We start from the raw sequence: 18520 nt of genomic DNA, 5'->3' as shown, positions 1-18520 counted from the left end.
TATAACTCGATAAGCCTGTCCATTTTGAGTAGACGACGTTTAATTTGACGTATAATGACAATTGCAAAAGACATTTTGCACTGTCAAAACGTCCAGCAATAAAATGACAGCACTTCTTCAAAAGTTCTACCTTACCAACTTATCAATCAAACTTTGACAGCCTGTCATTGCTGATCCATTAAAGACACAAATATCATATTTATACTTTATTGTAAAAAGATGATTTAAAATTGCAATAAAAGACGATTTCTACTGTCAAAACATCCAGTAAGGAAATACAGGTAATTTTTCAAAAGTCAAACTTGCCCATCGCAGATGCAAAAACGCCTAACTTTGACCCCTTGGCATTACTAATCCATTAAATGTTAAATTTGTATTTTATTGTAATAGGATGTTCTAAAATTACAATAAAATATATTTTGCACAGTAAAAACGTCTAGCAAAAAAAATTATGAATTTTAGCGGCCTGTCATTGCTAACCCATTAAAGACACAAATTTTAAATTTGTATTTTACTGTAAAATGTTGATTTGAAATTATAATAAAATACATTTTGCACTGTCAAAACGCACATCCATAAAATGGCATCAATTTTTCAAAAGTTATACTTTACTCTTTAAAGGTGAAATACGTCTAATTTTGACAGGCTGTCAATGCTTACTTATTAAAGCCACATCTGTCAAATAAAAGACATTTTGCATTGTCAAAAAATAGTCTGAGTGAAAATATCACTAGGTGTAGTCAGTGGTGAAGAGGCATTAACTGACGTTGTATTAATAGAAAACCCTATATCTTGCATTTGCGCAAGCATTATAAAAATTGAGACACTATTTGGTTACATCCCTTGATGTTTTGCCGCCTCGAGCTCATTTCATAAAAAGTTTAAAATATCGCCAAATGACGTAGAGTCAAATAACACTTAGAACTTATAATAAATACCAAAATATAGGCCCAGAAACATAAGAAATGACCCAATAATATACAGGAGGAGAAAACGCGATGAAATAACGAGAGGTTAAGAGTAAAGAAAAAAAATCAGTTGCAAAAGGGTACCCTCCGGGTCAAGAAAGTTGAATTAGGGATATTCTTTAAGAAGGAAAGAAGTGCAGCCTATAGACTTAATCAAAATAACTCAGAGACAGAAAAGTTGCTCAAATGCTTTGATCTTTTACCGCCCTATGCCTATTTGCACCAAAAAACGCCCGATTTGACCAATAAGAATGTTACTAAAAGTAGTCAGTGGCCAAGGGGCATAACTGGGCTAATATGTCATTGACAGGAAACCCAATATTCTCCAGAATATTAGGAAAAGCTTAAGATATCGCCACACGTCTGAAATAAAACATAAAATACCATCCAACACTTAAGAACTTTTAAGAAATTACTGCATAAACTCAAAAACATAAGAAAATGTCCAATAATCCAGTGACTAATAACTAGATTGAGATTAATGATTTTTGCGCTTTAGATTTTACACCTATAGAATTCTCCATCATACATTTAAGGCCATCTATTGGACAACAGACAAAATTTGACGCACCGCTCAAATTTTTAATCAATTCTTAGAGATTTCTGTAATTTCAAATAGTTTATTGTCAATGAAACTTCACTCATTGATCACAATAATATTTATTTTAATGAATCCTTTTAAACAGTAATTACATTACAAAACCTTTCATGCATCTTATAGTATATAAGAGAAACCACAAATGTTCTTCCAATTTAGGAACAGTAACCCAATTTCCTTAAAGATTCCTCGATTTCTTTGTATACAGTGGGGTCCACAACTGTACTGGATATCTAGAAAACAAAAAATATATAACTCCAATTTTGGTAAATGTTACAAGACTCACCTTTTTCAACTTATTTCTGGCCAAATCCGCAATGGATTTTCTGCAAATTTTTCCAGATCTGGTAGTCGGTAGGGCCTTAACCCCTATGGCGAGCCTAAAAGATGCTACAGGACCCAAATACTCTCTTACCATAATCACCAGCTCTTGGGCTATCAAGTATTCATTTAAGTTAGCATCTAAAAATAAAGAAAAGTATTTAAAACTGTCACTTTTCAATCAAATGAATTAATGATGGCCAGTCAGCGTGCTATATAGTACCTTCTTTCATTACAAAAAGACCCAGTGGCACCTCGTTTTTTATTTTATCTGGCACAGAAACGACACAAGCGTTACAAATGTCTGGATGTGACAATATTATATTTTCAATAGCTATGGTGGATAGTCTGTGTCCAGCTACGTTGATGATGTCATCAGCTCTGGCTGTGACATATAGTAGACCATTCTCGTCTAAATAACCTGCGTCCATTGTGTCATAGAAACCCTGGAAATTTGATGAATATTGAAAATGAGTACCCTGAAGTTAAGACAATTATTGCATACTTACTGAATATTTTGTAAAATATGTTTTATAAAACCTGTCGTCTGCTTTAAGAAGCGTGGTTAAAGCCCCAGGTGGCAATGGAAGCTTAATAACTATTCTTCCAAGCTCGTTTTTATCTGTTAGCCGTCCATCTTTTGAAATGACTTGAACTAAAAGAGACTTGCATGAAAAATTTGTCATTTTTAAAACTCTATAAGCTCTACCATTATATCCTGGAAATGGCAATCCAGTCGTTAAGGTGCTATCTTGACAAGGATTTGTTAGTCCGGCACATGTTCCAGAGATTGCCGTTCCAGTTTCCGTTTGCCACCAGTGGTTCGTTATTGGGACATTAAAGATTTTTTCTGCCCATAGTTTTGTGGACGAGTCCATGTGCTCTCCTGCTACCCACACGTGTTTTAGACTTGAAATGTCGAATTCTGCTCCGAATTTTGCTTCTGGGTCTACTTCTCTGAGGAGTCTGAGCGCTGTTGGAACTGTGAACATGGCATTCACTTTGTAGTCGTTGATTATTCTAAAAAAATATTAGGAAAACGACTATAGTTTCTATTACTGAAAAGTGAAGTAAAGAAAGAGTTTCACGTCGATTCTAGGATTTACAAAGGGAAAACACGCTTCTCGCTCTGTGGTTTCCAGAGCAGTAAATAACAATAATAATCAAGTACATAACAATAGCCAGAAGAAAAAAGGTTTAAACTAATAATACAAGCAATCAAAAGTTGGACAAGCGTTATAAAATTACGTGCAGAGCAAAGCAAAATATACAAAACTAAGCAAAGTAAAGCAGTTAAAGCTATAGCTTTCCGGTAGTATTATTTGTTTATATTTGTTTTGATGTTTCCATTACTAAGATTATGATTGTTTAAAAGAGAACTGAATGATAAATTGTTTAATAGAGATTTATTGTTTATTGGTTCCCCTGTTTCTTTCATTAATTCATTATATAGAATTTTTGTTTGCTGATTTCGTATAGGACAATTAAACAATATAATAATATGATCTACATCTCCTCTGTTCATAATCGGACTGTCCCTTATTTTAATCCTATACAGGAGATCTGGTGTCAAACAATGATTGATTCTCATTTTGCATGTCAATGTTAATTGTTTACATGATTTGTATTTTACATTATAAAACCATGGTCTTTTTTGAGGTATTGGTTGAATGTCAACATAATATCCTCCTCCTCCTCTCTAGGGTCATTTTTGGTATAAGTTTGTCTTCATTATAAATTTGGTAGAAATTTAGTAGTTAGTTGTTTTATTTGGCTGCCATCTAAGGCAATGAATTTAGACTAAAATTTAGCAGCTATCCAGATTCGCCGACTTTCCAGAGGCACTTCTCCTATTTCTGATAAAAGGGCTGTTATAGGTGTGGATCGCATACATCCTGTAATTATACGCAATAGTTGGTATTGGATGTTATTCATCTTATTTCAATTGGCCTTTGATGTTTTGAAAATTCCCAAAACGCAGTACTCAAGATGTGTTAAAGATCAGGACCAGGTCCTTTATGAAGGTCAAGACTTCCTAAATTTCCTTTTTAATTTTATATTCCTGTACTTTTTGCTCGTCCTTTTTTATGGTTTTCAACAGAATAACTAGTTCAGCTTACTTACTTTCTTTGTTCTTGCCACTATTTATTATCTCCTTTTTTTAATTGGCTACTCTTGATTATTTATCGCATGTGTACATTTGTTGCTCTTCTCTTTCCCTCTCTCTCTCTCTGTTCTAATTTGCTTTTTGTAGGTGCTCAGACGTGATTTTCATCAGAACTTCTTATTCTTCTTATAATTGTTCAGTTATTTTAGTTTCTTGTCTTATTCTCACGACCTCTTCAGTTCCTTTGCACCGAACCTGAATGGTAATACAATTTTTTGTAAATTCTAGCTTTTTTGAAAAAAATAGCTTTGATAGAAAATATTTTGGGTCTAGTTTTCTTGGTTTAGTGGTTCATTTCAAATTCTCCCAAAGCTTGAAAGAATATAAAAATCTAATGTTTTTTGACTGTCATCCTATTTTTTTATTTCTTTTTCCTTTCATCTCATTTTCTTCAAATAGTCATTCAGAATCATCTTCTTATTTATACTCTTTGTCGTTATTGTCCTTTTCAGGTCACCTCTTGCTTGTTATAATATGGCCTTTGTTACTTAATAAAACATTATATAATAATACCTACCTGTAATAAGAACTAGCATCAGGAGTAGTGCTAGGTTTTCCCTCATAGATAACACTAGTAATACCATGCACTAGTGGCCCATAGCACATATAGGAGTGTCCCACCACCCATCCGAAATCACTGGTAGCCCACCATACGTCATTAGGCCCCATATTGTATAGAGCTTTCATCGTGAAGGCTAGAGCTACAAGATGACCACCCACAGGACGTTGAACACCTTTTGGTTCACCTAAGAAGTAAGCGCAATAAATAAACTTAAGTTTTAAGGTAAATTTTGAGACTTACCAGTAGTTCCAGAGGTATACAGGATATAAAGTGGATCGTTTGCTTCCACGGGGACACATGGAACACTCTCGACGTTTTTTACCGCTTCCTCCCAGTCCATATCTCTTTCGGGATCCAGTTCGGCGATCAAAATGCCTTTACGTTGGAACACCACACATTTGCTCGGTTTATGGACCGATATGTTAATGGCGTGATTTAGTTCGGTTATGTAACTGCAAATAGGGAGAAAGAAATCGATAAATGGATAATATTACAACGTTACTCGACCATTATTCCGGATTTTTTCTGACCAGTACCAGAAGAAACAGATCTGGAGAATGTCTGGTTTTAGTAGAATTAGGCTTAAGCCTTGAGTTCAGCTAACCAGCGGACACTTCTGCAATTTTTGTTGGAAACGAGACATAAAATCCTTAAGAAGTGATGGTCTCAATTGACATGAATGACAAGTTCTCTAGATATTTCATCTCACCAAAAGTGATTTAAACTGGCCAGCGTGCTTTCTTGATTTGACTTCTTATGATTTTTTCTATAGGGATACATTTTTGATTTCCTAAGAACATCACGAGACACGTATTACTCAATGTTTGGAGTCTGACGGAGGTCATTTGGTCATTGTGTTTATAATTTGATGGACCAAAAACGGAAAATGATTGGAGCTAATAAGTTAATTTTTCGTGTATGCTGAGTGATCCAATGAATATACGAAAAGCTAATTTAAAAGTAAACCGTTCGTTTTAACGTCATAAAGTAAGCGTCGAAACGTGGCCCGATTCATTACCAAACAATCGGGCGAAATTTTACATATTAATGACAGAATATGAAAACGAGGAAAAGCGCGAACGCGGACCATAAAACTTTTAATTGAAATCGTGTAGTTTTCAAATTAATATTTATTCAAACCAAATAATATGTCTAGACTTCTGCTGGATACGAAGATTTCATTTTGCTATGCACATATATTTATTTTGCAGACGCCCGCTAGTCGGGATTATTCTACGACTTGCTGCTTTCGGATTTATTTATTTTATAGACGAAAATGTTTAATTTGGTATAAAATTATTTACGTGTTAGGAGATTGTAGAAATCAGGAAGGTGGGAGTTGAAGAAATGCATAACTCTCTAGGAAAAATGTGTCGTAAAGAATATCAATTTCCTTAAAATGATATCGTTGATAATGATTATAATGGCTGAAATTATATTGATCTGTGAGTAACGCAATCGGCTAATGTGATCGTTTAAATGTATAAAATAACCAACGAAGTTAGTTGAATAAAATGACTTGAAAAATTTATGAAAAGTTATTTTTAAGGTCGTGAAAAAAATAAAAAATTTAAATGTCAAATGCCGAAAAAATGGCTTTAGAAGCAAGGCAAATATTTTCTCATTTGCATAAATTTAAAAAATGCATATTTATAACCTTTTAGGCTACAAATTAATGTCTAATAAAAAAAATCTATCCATCTCTTTCCCTCTCATAGTCATCCTTGAATTAATTGTCGGTAAAAAATAAAGAAAGACTGAATATAAAAAATTACATTCAGAGACAACATACTTAAAATATAGTAAATACTATGGAAAAATTTCTGAAAGACTTACTGCAAAACATAAAAAAATATATTTAATTGCCTGAGGAAAGACATTAAAAGTGGCTTCAAAAAAACAATTTCAAATTTTATAGGCAAAAGACAAAAAATACCATATAAACTTAATAAGCATGAAAAATTATTTAAAACGGCTGCTAAACACAAAAAATTACGTCAAACTTTTAAAAGACATAAACCATTATTTTTGAAAAAATGAGTCCAAAAAGTGGAAGGCATATTTTTTATTTTATTCCCGATACACATAAAACATTACTTCAAATCTTTGTATAATGTGATTTTTTTTACTATTCTTTAAAAATCCACATTAGATGACATGCAAAATTGACATAAGAAAGAATCACGTCCAATGCTCAAAAGACATTGAAAATTTACATTCATTTTCTGAAAATCCTAAGATACTAATTAAAATTTTAGGAAAATATAAAATTCTTGCAATATATCATAAGATAAAACTATTTCCTAAAACATGATATTTCGATATTTCTGATTAAAAATGACTGACCTAAAAAGCATGCGAATTATTTTTAAAAAATATTAAAAACCTACGTCATGACATGATTTCTTATTGACAAGGTCAATTATTAGTCATTTCTATACTTTAGTTGTAAATTGTCAAATTTTCTATGCTAAAATGAGGAGGTGGAGAGAAGTGGTAGTATGAAGATGAAAATACTGAATGATAGGGTAAGGGAAGGATATGATAGGGAAGGAACTTAATATAATTAATTTAACCATTAAAAGTATAAAAAAATTGATGAGCTTTTAAGAATATTGATATTATATTTTATCAGAGACTGTCACGATGGATGATTTGACTAGATTTCAGATTGACGGTTTTGGTATATTTAATAATAATTCTAAATTTAACAAGAATGATTGTGTTGTTATGTTTACAGGACAAAAATTATGTGCAGATTGTGAAATAAATCGTTTTTCAGAAAAAAATACTTTAAGGTGTATCGTTATTCTAGGTAACATTTTATGAGCCTATATGAGTATACCGACCTCCATTAATGAAAATAGTTATTTTTTAAACGATTTATTTTCTAAAGACTTGCAATTTTGAAATACCAAAATATTTTTAGGGGACTTGAGAAACCAGATTACTCAAGGTATTATAATGTCAATTAATGAATGGGATAAAATGAAATAAAAAAAAATATTAAAAAACTTAAATAATTTAAAAAAATATAAAAATATAGTATCTAAAATTTATGAACAAGCTAAGATTAACTTTTACAAAAATAACATATTTCACTCTAAAAATGACTGTAAGAGAATTTGAAACATAATAAATGAGGTCACGAACTCGAAAATAAACTACATGAATAGTTATGTGTTGAGGGTCGATGGAAAAACTGTTAATAATGAAACAAACATATGCGAAATTTTTAATCATTTCTTTATAAAGATTAGCAAAACTATTTAAAATAAATTCTTTAATTTTAAAGCCTCTAAGTGAAACGAAGCTTACAAGTCATATCTCAACACTAAAGAACTTTTCATTATCTGGTTATGTTAAAATCTTAGCTATTTTTATAAAAAACATATATATTTAAATTATAAAACCTATAAAACTTATTTCATAAAATAAATTTACATTTTAAAACTTTTAACATGCTATTGGACTGAAAACATCTATTGTAACTCTTATATTTAAAACTGGAAATAAGCAAAATATGAACAACTTCTAGACCAGTAATAAATAAGAAATGATATAGATTCAGAGGTAAAAGAAGTACAGCGGATGCAATTTATAAACTAGTAATAGCATTACTTTAAATTATTAAAATAAACAATAAAAATTTGGCAGTTTTTATGGACTTATCTAAAGCTTTTGACACCGTTCGCAGAATATTTTATACCAAAGAGTTAAAGAAAATGGAGGTCGAAATAAATACCTTAAGTACTTTTAAAATAATAAAATGTAGTATACTACAAGTTGGTACCGTTTATCAAAACTGTAGTATTATCTCATAGGCGGATGATACATTCTCCTTTCATAGAAAAACTTGGAAAGAAACCTATACCTTATTAGCGTGCATGATTGGCTCGACAATAACATGTTTAGCCTTAATTGTTCAAAAACATTTTTTCCTCTACAATGTCTGATCAATCCCACAAGTGCCATTTGCAAATTTGTTTGAAAAAATGGAGCAATGTAACTGTATGTGACTGCAAAAAAATACTTCGTATTAATGCCATTAAATATCTTGAAATTATGTTGAATAAACAACCAAAATGGGACCAACACGTTACTTACTTAAATAAGAAAATTAGAAATCTGTTTTATAATTTCTATTAATAGCGTAAAATTTAATCAAATATGTGGGTAGTTTTAAATGGATCCTTAGTAAAATTAATGCCTAGATATTGTATTATCGTCTGGAACAGTTTATACAATTCTAATGTAAAGAAAAAATTACTATTTTGAAAATTCTGTTGAACAAGGTCTTTAGCAACTTTTTGAATAAAATATTTGATATACAAGAAAATTAAATGTCAACTCAATTTTAAAATCATTGGATCATTTACTTATATCAGAGAATCATAGCCATTTAATCAGATTTGCTCTTCAAAAAAATATCATAGTTTCTAGTTAGTTTATGTTCACTTCTTATTGCCAACGATTTATCACTTATTTTAAGCTCTTACTTATCAATAAACTTTTAGATGAACTTAAACAACTAAAGAATAATCAGAAGAAATTAAAGAGGGAAATCAAGTGTTTTCTTCTGAAAAACCCCACTTACTTTCTACACATGATTACCTGTTCCCACTGATATTTCATATATTTTACAATTGAGAGGAAAAATCTTAAAAAAGAAAAAAGCTAAAGTAAAATATACAGGGTGTTTCCTAACTACGGTGCGAAACTATACAGGGTGAACCGTTAGGTCGTTTTATGAAAAAAAGTTCTTATGAACGTATGTCGGGAGTTGCTTTGTTTCTGCGATACAGGGCGATGAAGGTTCAAAAAAATAACGGTATTTTAAAAATACTGTAACTATCCTTAAACCGATTTGGCTGAAATTTGGTGCAGTTATTTGAAGTTATAAGACGCTTATTTAACTAGCTATTTAACGCTGTAACTAGATTGAAATTATTAGGTCCAGTAGCGTGTTAGTGGGCACCACATGCTTATTGTTGAGAAAAAAACAAGGCCAATAATTAATTGTTTTGCAGCTTTTTATTTAATTTTGTATTTAAGCAACTAAAAATACAACTTTTTCGTATCTTATCTTATTATCTTCATATCGGGCTTTGTTTTCGAGAAAAAAAAATATAAGTATCTTTAACTCATTCTAAAAATTATCCATGGACGACAACATGAAATAAAAACCAATTAATTCGATAAACAATTTCGACCTTAAAGTAAATGAGCAAAATGCCCACCTTCTGATAAAATACACGACTGCAAACGATTTGTCATTGAGTGTCTGACACGCTTAAAAATACCTGGAGTATCCCTTATGATATTGCAATTGACAATTATCCGATTCCTCAAGTCATTCACATCTAGAACAGGAGTTTTATAAACAAGAGCCTTCAGATGGCCCCATAAATAGTAATCCAGGGGATTCATATCAGGACTGCGAGCCCGCCAATTTTGAGGTTCTGCACGTCCAATCAAGCAATTAGGGTAGATGACGTCGAGATGCTGACGAGCAAGAACACTGAAATGAGCTGGAGCCCCGTCGTGCATAAACCACATGTTGACTCTTACTTGTAGGGGTACTTCTTCTAATAAAGTGGGTAAATGGTGTTGCAAGAAATCCATGTAGGATTCACCTGTTAATCTTACCGGTAAAAAAAATGGGCCAATTAGGTAGTCACCAATAATTCCTATACAAACGTTCAGCGAAAATTGTTGCTGAAAATGAGTTTCTCTAATAACGTGGGGATATTCGCCGGCCCAAAAATGATCATTGTGGAAGTTCATAATAACATATCTTGAAAAATTTGCCTCGTCCGTAAATAAAATATTTGGTAGGAAATTATTATTGTGTGCCATCGTATGAATCAACCACCTGCAAAACATTAATCTTGGATGAGAATCCCGAGGCAGTAGAGCTTGTACACGCTGTATGTGATATGGATGCAGGAGGTTTCTTTTTAGAACTTTCCAAACGGTTTTTGAACTGACTTCAAGCTACAGTGCAATCTTCCTGATACTATTGGAAGGATCTTCTTCTATCGCATCAAGTATAGCTTCTTCCAGTTCAGGCGTTGTTATAGTTTCTGGTCTTCCACCACCCATATTTTTATTAAAACTCCCGTTTTACATAATCTTGCATGTAGTTTTCTAAATGTTTTTGCACATGGAATTACTCTGTTAGGATATCTATCCTGGTAAATTCTTCGTACTTCTTCCGCATTTCCATTTGCTAATCCATAAATAAAGTGCATGCCGGTCATTTCATGGTTAGTAAAATTATTCATGATGGAGTAATGAATCACTGCTAATTGACAGCTGAATTTTACTTATAGCAATTCTATCACTGTCAGCTGGTCTCCAAAGCAGGTAGGTACAAAGGAGGTACTTGAATGGACTTGCCAATTATTTGTCATAAGAGCACATGCACTTTTTAAGATTAATAGGGCTATTAAGCGTACAAGCTTTAAAAGAGTGTTTTAAGACAAAGGCAGTGCCCTCTCTTTAATTCTTGAATTCACGACTATAATTTAAAATGACTTAAGTTTAGGTATATTAAAAAGTATATTTAATAAGTATATTTAAGTATACAGTGCTTTCATTTCAAAACGATCCACCCTTAATAAAATAACTTTCTTCAAAAAAAAAAAAAAAAAAAAACACACGTCAAATTAGATATACAGGGGGACGTTTATTATGTATTTACTGAAGTTCTGTCAATCACCTCCTCACCTCCAGCTAACTTCACTTTATTATGTCAAATGGGAACTTCTATCGTGTGATACATCATAGTAAGCAGCGTAAAATTCTCTATTCAACGATATACTAAAAAAATGAAATCGGTAAATGGGTAAGCAAATCGTTAACGAAAATGTCTAGAAATAATGAATATTTTATTTACGCCAAACTTTGGTATTTTAAATGAATACTTTTAGTGTGGTACCTACATCATTTATTACTAATAGATATTATTGAAGCCACCTTCAGTAAGATCTTCTTGCAAATTGTCTGGTTCTGGGTCACTATCCATAGACTATTTTATATTTATTTCTTGTTGAGGCTGTTCACCTAAACCAAATTCCCTTACCACTTTCTCGAGCTCTTCTTCGATTCGTAGATTTTCAATAGCTTCTTTTGGAAAAGCTGATGTGGATAGGCCGACTTTATTATCATGCCCAAACATGACGGCATAAGGAGCTTGTTTTATCCTATCATGGTATGCCCTATTTTTCATTAACTGAACAAATCTTAGACCTTCTGACCATCGCGTGCAGTTTGCATCGTCCATCCACGTCATAAGCAAGTTCTGTATATCTTGATTTGCTCTTTTCACGCTGCCTTGTGACTGACTGTGAGGTGGTTTCCCATGGACTATTTTAAGGCCACTCCACATCGTACATAACTCTTCAATGAAATGGTTGGCGAACTCCCAGCCGTTGTCCGATTGTAGTTATAGATGGGGCGCCGGAAATACAAAATATGTCTACCATAATAAATTTGTATTCTCTATCCGGATGGGATTGCATGTCAATTAGATCCACTTGACAACGGCTGTTCATCTCCGAAAAAACCATTGGTTTAACCACAAGTCCTTTTTTGACAGATCTGTTTCTTTTAGCACCCTTCACACAAGCGCAGATATACCTAAATAACATCTTGAGTTATATTCTTGTACTTTTTTTTACATTTGCTTTCCGCCATGTCCTATAGCTAAATGTGCATCATGCAAAACGTCAAACATTTCGTCATTTGTAACGTAATATTTAATGCTAGATTCACCTGACGATACACGAGCAATAAGTTTTTCAACGCCTCTAACAGAACATATGTCAAACCTCGTTAACCGCCGATATTGTAGTATAGTCTTAGTTTTAGAGTTTTTTGCCAACTTGACTGATTCTAACATTTCTTGGTATTGTTCATTATTAAAATAAAAACTATTTGCACTTTTCGTAGACACCAACTTGTTAAGAACTTCATAAAAACGCTGTGCTAAACGCGCACATCCACTCTCTTCGGTTGCCATTTTAGAACTGAACTGAACGTGGTGAAAGATGATGCAATAATAATTCCTACATTCAACTTTACCCACGCAAAAGCGGATAGAACGCGGTTTACCCGGGTAAAATCCGAAATATGTATAATTTCAATATTATTTCGGACTTTACCCATGTTTCCTGGGTATTGTGCAGTTTATCCGGGTAAACCTAAGTTTAACAGTTATTCTAACTTTACCCGTAACATATACATAAAATCCCTGTAAACGTCAAAAAACTACAAAATTGTTTAAAAATATGTGAAATACATGTAAACTAAATATCTTTTTTTAAAATATCATTATCACCAAACAAACTATGGATATCCTTGTCCAATCAGAAAAATATATCGAAACTTTAACTCTTTTTATCCCTTTCTTCATCAGTCTGTGTCTATATAATGATCATCCAATCAATGATGTCCTCATACATTATAAGTATTATGCTTATTAATTATGTTATTGTATACTAGTTTTATGAATAAATATATGCGCAAGCACCGTAATATGGAACTGGAATAATTCCATGACATTTTAATGAAATATGAAATCGGGAATACTTATGCAAAGGCAAAAAAGACTTCAATTTAAATTTTGCGCCATTAATATACATAATATTCTAACACGAATTTTTTATATGAAATATTGACTTTATTTATTATTAAAACGGCCATACAATTTTAGGAAATAATCTTTCTGTATAAATAAATACCTGCTTACTTCAGAACTTTATTGGGCTCAACTCCACAACTGGCAGCTATAATCACTTTGGGCTCCGCATGGTCGATTCTTGTACTTAATTCATTTGCAGCAAACCCTTATTAAATTAATAAATTAAGCAATATATTTAAATTTTCAAATTCTATAATGTTACCTCCAAAAACGACAGAATGGACAGCACCAAGTCTAGCTACGGCTAACATAGCTACCACAGTTTCTGGAATTAAGGGCATATAAATCAGAACTCTGTCTCCACGTTCCACGCCATATCTTGCTAGTAAGCCTGCTAGCTTAGACACCTTAATAATTCAAAATTATATAAATTCTTTGTTAAGCTTAACGAATTGATTTTAAATACCTTTTCGAGCAGTTCAGAGTAAGTTATTTTTCTGGAAACTCCTGTGACAGGACTATCGTAGATCAATGCAACTTTGGAGCCCAATCCAGCTTCAATGTGTCGGTCAATTGCGTTGTAGCAAGCATTTATTTCACCTCCAACATACCTTTAAATATTGTTATAATACAATTAAGTGCTTAATTAGATTGATTTATGATTTACCATTTTGTAAACGGTTCTCTGGTGTTATCCAATACTTTTTTCCATGGTTTAGACCAGCTGACTAGGGTACCAACGGTTGCCCAAAATGATTCGGGATTTTCAATGGATTCTTTGAATACTTTCTCATAACAGGTGCTGTTCAATATTGAACTGCCCTTACCTAAATTATGTAACAAATTATTTTTCTATTTAGCTCAAAGATTTTATTTACTCCTTACCCTTCTTCTTACTCTCCATTTTTTTACGCTTAACCAAACTCATTTTGGCAATTTTTAGGAACAAAATACCCGAGACTGAACCCAATATACGACAAACAACTTTTTCCCGATCTTTCCTTTGAGCGCGTAACAACAAAAGTGCGTCTGATTATACATTAAAAATTTTTAAAAAGGAATTTAAATACAAAGAAGGTTCGAAGTCTCTAAGTGTCATACGTTCATTATTCTACATTTGGTTTATTAATGCGATATGTAATATTGGAAATTAACATTTTTTTAGACAATGCCATAGCTAAACATATATTTCTAATAATGTGTTAAAAGCATGATGAGTAAAATCAGCATAAAAGACGAGTTTTGATTTTTGAATGCCAATGCCAATTAATATTTATTGCACTAAGAGATGTCAACCAAAAAAAAACATAAAGTTAAAAAAATTAATAACAATGTCTTACTTTCTAAACTGCCTAAAAGAATTAATAAGTGAATAAAAAAACATTAAATTTAATTAAAAAAAAAACGGAAAAAAACTTTTCTACATATTTATACAGAATATAAATTTCTGTTGCAACTACTTGAAAAACTTAAACTAAGGTCTTTTTGACTACTTTAAATAATTAAAATTTTAGTTAAGTAAGGACTTTCATTAACACAACAAAAAGAAATGAAAATACGGATATACAAGTGCAAAATATTCACCTGAAATAAATAAAATAACCAAAAAATCTTTTACTAAAACAAAAAAAAAACTAAAAATAAAAAATTTCATGAAATAATAATTTTTATTTAATAATTTTAATTTTAACGAAAGAAACCTAATATTTAAGTGAAATTTCTGCTTTAATTTTGAGCTCTGTATTCTTTATTTTAATTTTCTATTTATATTATTAGCAAATATAATTGAAGTTATATTATTTTTTATTCTCTTTGAATAACCAAGAAAAGATATAAGATGTAATATAAACATTTGTTAAATGTTTTATATGAATTTAAATATGAAATACAGCTCAGCGTCGTATTTATTTAAATTATACTATTAGTGTATGCATTTTTCTATTATTACTATGATAAGCTTAGAAAATTAAATAAATCATAATTAAAAAAAAAATAAGACTTATAGTTGGTAATATAAAAGAAATACTTTTAATTAATGCATAACTTTAAAGGTCACGTCGCCCAGATGTATTAAAATTACAAAAATATTAGAAACACGCTTAACACGCAAATAAGAGTAATACAGTTATGAATATATAAGAAATATCACAAGTTAAGCTTAATAAATTGCTTAAATATATAGATTAAAGATAGACTTATGCTTCAATAAGCAAGTTTTTTAGACAATTTATTAAGGAAGAAATTACTTATTGTCTAAATGTTAATTGTATATTTGTAATTTTAACTGTTAATATTTTGACCAGGCGGAACATATTAACGAGATTTATATTTATTTGATTACACGTTTAATTAGATTATAATTCAAGAGTTAAATTTTCTTAGTAAGGCTTTGGTAGTGGTAAGGTTTAAAGATTTATTTAAAATATCTTTAAATTTATATATAGATAAATTGTATTTAATTTTTCTTATACATAATAGGTTAAGCGAAGAGCTATGACACACTTCGTCGATTAAAAAATAAAGAAGTATTTATTTAATATAATTTAAAAAAAACTGAAAAAAAAAATATGAAATTAAATAAAATTAATAATATTTAGTTTCTAAACAGTTTGGAATATGTAATAAGTAAATAGGAAAAAATAAAATTAAAAAAAAACTCGGATGAAAAATTTTTCTGTATATTTATATAAAATATTAATTATTGTTTCGAGTGCTTGGGAAAATTAATAAATTATATTTTAGTTTTAGTAAGGAATATAAAAAATAAGTTAAATAAAGTAAAATAGAAATTTGTTTAGTCAAGGTTATATTTACACTTTAAAAAACTAATTTGTTAAAGTAAGAACTTGACAAAATTATCTAATTAAACTGCTTGTAAAAAAAATTAAGTTGTTAATAAAAATAAAGCCATTTAATAAATTTCTTTAATAAAAACATATGAAAAATGCGTAAAATAAATGCATAACTTAAAGGGACATGATGAATATGTAAAATTTATTTAAAAATAAGATAAATAATCTAGATGACTCTCTTTAAATATCATAAAAAAACTTTGAGTATGATAAGAAGAGTCATATACTTTACAAAATTGGACCATTTGTCTTATCAGAAAATTTTAATCAACATACTTACCTAAACTTATTAAAAAATATCGGTCTCATTAAGGAAATTTGATATTTTAGCAAGACAGTACTGCAGTTTCTGAATGAAACGTTCCTTGGTTGATGGATTATGGTGATATCAAATGGCCCGCCAGATCACCCCATTTGTCTTCTCGTTATTTTATTTTGTGACCTCGAAAATGCATGCAACTGTTACTCAGTCTAAGAATTTACGAAATCACTAAGTAATCTCATCAACTTATACCTGATGTTCTTCACAATGTCCAGGAATACTTGACAGTTGTAGTATCACAATACAGCCCATCCTTTTGAAAAAATAAGGTTAAATATATATTGATAAAATTTGTATGCAAATATGACCTCTTGAAAATAAAAGTATACAGGCCTAAGGTTTTTATTTCAATTTTCATATTTAAAACCATAAACCTTACTGAACTATTTGTAATAGACCTCTCTGTATAATATTTTTTTAATGATATATAATTATTGGATACTTTAATATTTAAATTTGTGATTAGGGTCTTTTGTTTTCAATTTAAATAATTATTTAATTCTACTTTTCCTATGTTTATAACATTACAAAAAGCCGGTAAATAAATGCATAACTTAAATGGATAGGAAGCTTGTTTCTAATTCAGAATTAAAGAAATGCTGTAATTTTGAAGTTCTGTGATCAATTTTTGGACACTGTATAATTTTAATGTCAGTCTAACAGTGGATCACAAAAAAATTATAATAGAAAAAAAGTGAAATATTAAAAGCCCTGTATATTAAGAACAAATCAGTAAAAAGTGCTACACTACTAGTTTCTTTTAAAATTAAAAATAGAAAAAAACTAAAACAACTATTTAAAAACAAAGCGTCCTTAAAATAATATGTCAAAATCTTTGGTGGAAGATTATTATCGTTATTTTTAAATATAAAACAAACAATTCAGAGTGAGACAGATATATGCAGATCATAAATAATCTTAAATAGAACAACGCCTAGAAGATTTAATTATATTTTTGTCTCTTTCACCTGCTTTAGTTCTCCTATTTCTTTACTTTATCTCCCAAGGAACACATCATAGATTATTATAGTTAAATATATATTTATTCGACGATTTTTTAGTAAATTTTTCGCTTGGTCCAGGTATATTTATTAAACTGTAGAATATACGTATATCAAATACGATTCTGTTTACACAAGGAGAAAATTTCGGCAATTAAAAAAATTGAAAAGGGATTTATATAGCTAGTTTTTACACTTGATCTCTAAGAAATTTAGAAAAAAATAGAAAATGTATTAACGGGTATAAAACAGTAAGTATACCAAATAAGATATACAAATACAAAAAACTCAAAAATACAAATTTACTCAAAACTAAACAAGGATTTAAATAATAAAATGAATTTCAGAGAAATGCAGTGGTGTACTTTTCTCTTAATATATAATATTTACGATAAATCCCTTATGGACGCAATTGGTAAAAATTAATTTTTTTATTTTTACGTCCGCAACAACACTCATTTTAATGCATTATATAAACGTTTTTAAATAGTATACAATTTATCATACTTTTATAACAACTTTTATAAAATAATAATTGTATACTATTAAACTTCTTGTTAAACGTGAATAAAACATAAACATAATAATAAATTCCTCAGCGTATATCATGCGGATATTTAATCTAATATTTACAGTTGAAGTTCAACCAAAAATAAACGTTTATTTATAAATCTTGTTTATAATGGAAAAGTAGGATTCTATTATTAAAGCCATGCAATCATTATATAAATGTCTTACATACGCCGTTACATGGGCGAAAATAAGGCTGACTATGTAATAAAATATGTCTGGAAAATAATAATTAGTTTATGAAGAATATCTACCTGAATAAAGCTAACCGCCCTTAATCCAATACTATTTCCCAAGCATTCTTTTTTATGCAGAGTCTTTACCCCGCAGTTGGTAAAGCATTAAATAAGCAAATTCTTTAATCCAATTAATCCGTTCAATCCGGCAAACAGTTGAACGTATACGCCCGAGTCAAAGCGGTCCGTATATGTACGTATGGCGGCTAAAAGGTTCCGCATTTTCCTTTTTTCGCGTTTCTCGTTTTTTAATCGACGCAAAAACAGCGAAAATAC

The 18520-nt window shown here is 30.4% G+C and overlaps 1 protein-coding gene across 1 annotated transcript; it reads right to left on the bottom strand.

Annotated features, from left to right (window-relative positions):
• Positions 1 to 1612: 1612 nt before the first annotated feature.
• On the bottom strand, positions 1613 to 14316 carry LOC126746402 (acyl-CoA synthetase short-chain family member 3, mitochondrial-like). The gene is made up of 12 exons (XM_050454643.1): positions 14149 to 14316; positions 13931 to 14090; positions 13730 to 13874; positions 13526 to 13670; positions 13372 to 13468; positions 4857 to 5068; positions 4572 to 4800; positions 2597 to 2907; positions 2397 to 2542; positions 2111 to 2333; positions 1853 to 2028; positions 1613 to 1799 (listed from the first exon to the last, which is right to left on the bottom strand). The coding sequence occupies exons 1-12, from the start codon at positions 14189 to 14191 to the stop codon at positions 1722 to 1724; spliced, it is 1965 nt and encodes a 654-aa protein (XP_050310600.1). The 5' UTR covers positions 14192 to 14316; the 3' UTR covers positions 1613 to 1721.
• Between the last annotated feature and the right edge of the window lie 4204 nt (positions 14317 to 18520).

This window comes from Anthonomus grandis, chromosome 17, assembly GCF_022605725.1.
Source record: "Anthonomus grandis grandis chromosome 17, icAntGran1.3, whole genome shotgun sequence".
In the NCBI taxonomy this organism is placed as follows: Eukaryota; Metazoa; Arthropoda; class Insecta; order Coleoptera; family Curculionidae; genus Anthonomus; species Anthonomus grandis.
This window is presented reverse-complemented; position numbering and strand designations above follow the sequence as displayed.

Coding starts and splice junctions, on each gene's coding strand:
- LOC126746402 (XM_050454643.1), bottom strand. CDS start 14,191: ATGAGTTTGGTTAAGCGTAAAAAAATGGAGAGTAAGAAGAAGG. Junction 2,029..2,110: donor TCTTTTTGTAATGAAAGAAG/GTACTATATAGC, acceptor CTTTATTTTTAG/ATGCTAACTTAAATGAATAC. Junction 1,800..1,852: donor CCAGAAATAAGTTGAAAAAG/GTGAGTCTTGTA, acceptor TTTGTTTTCTAG/ATATCCAGTACAGTTGTGGA.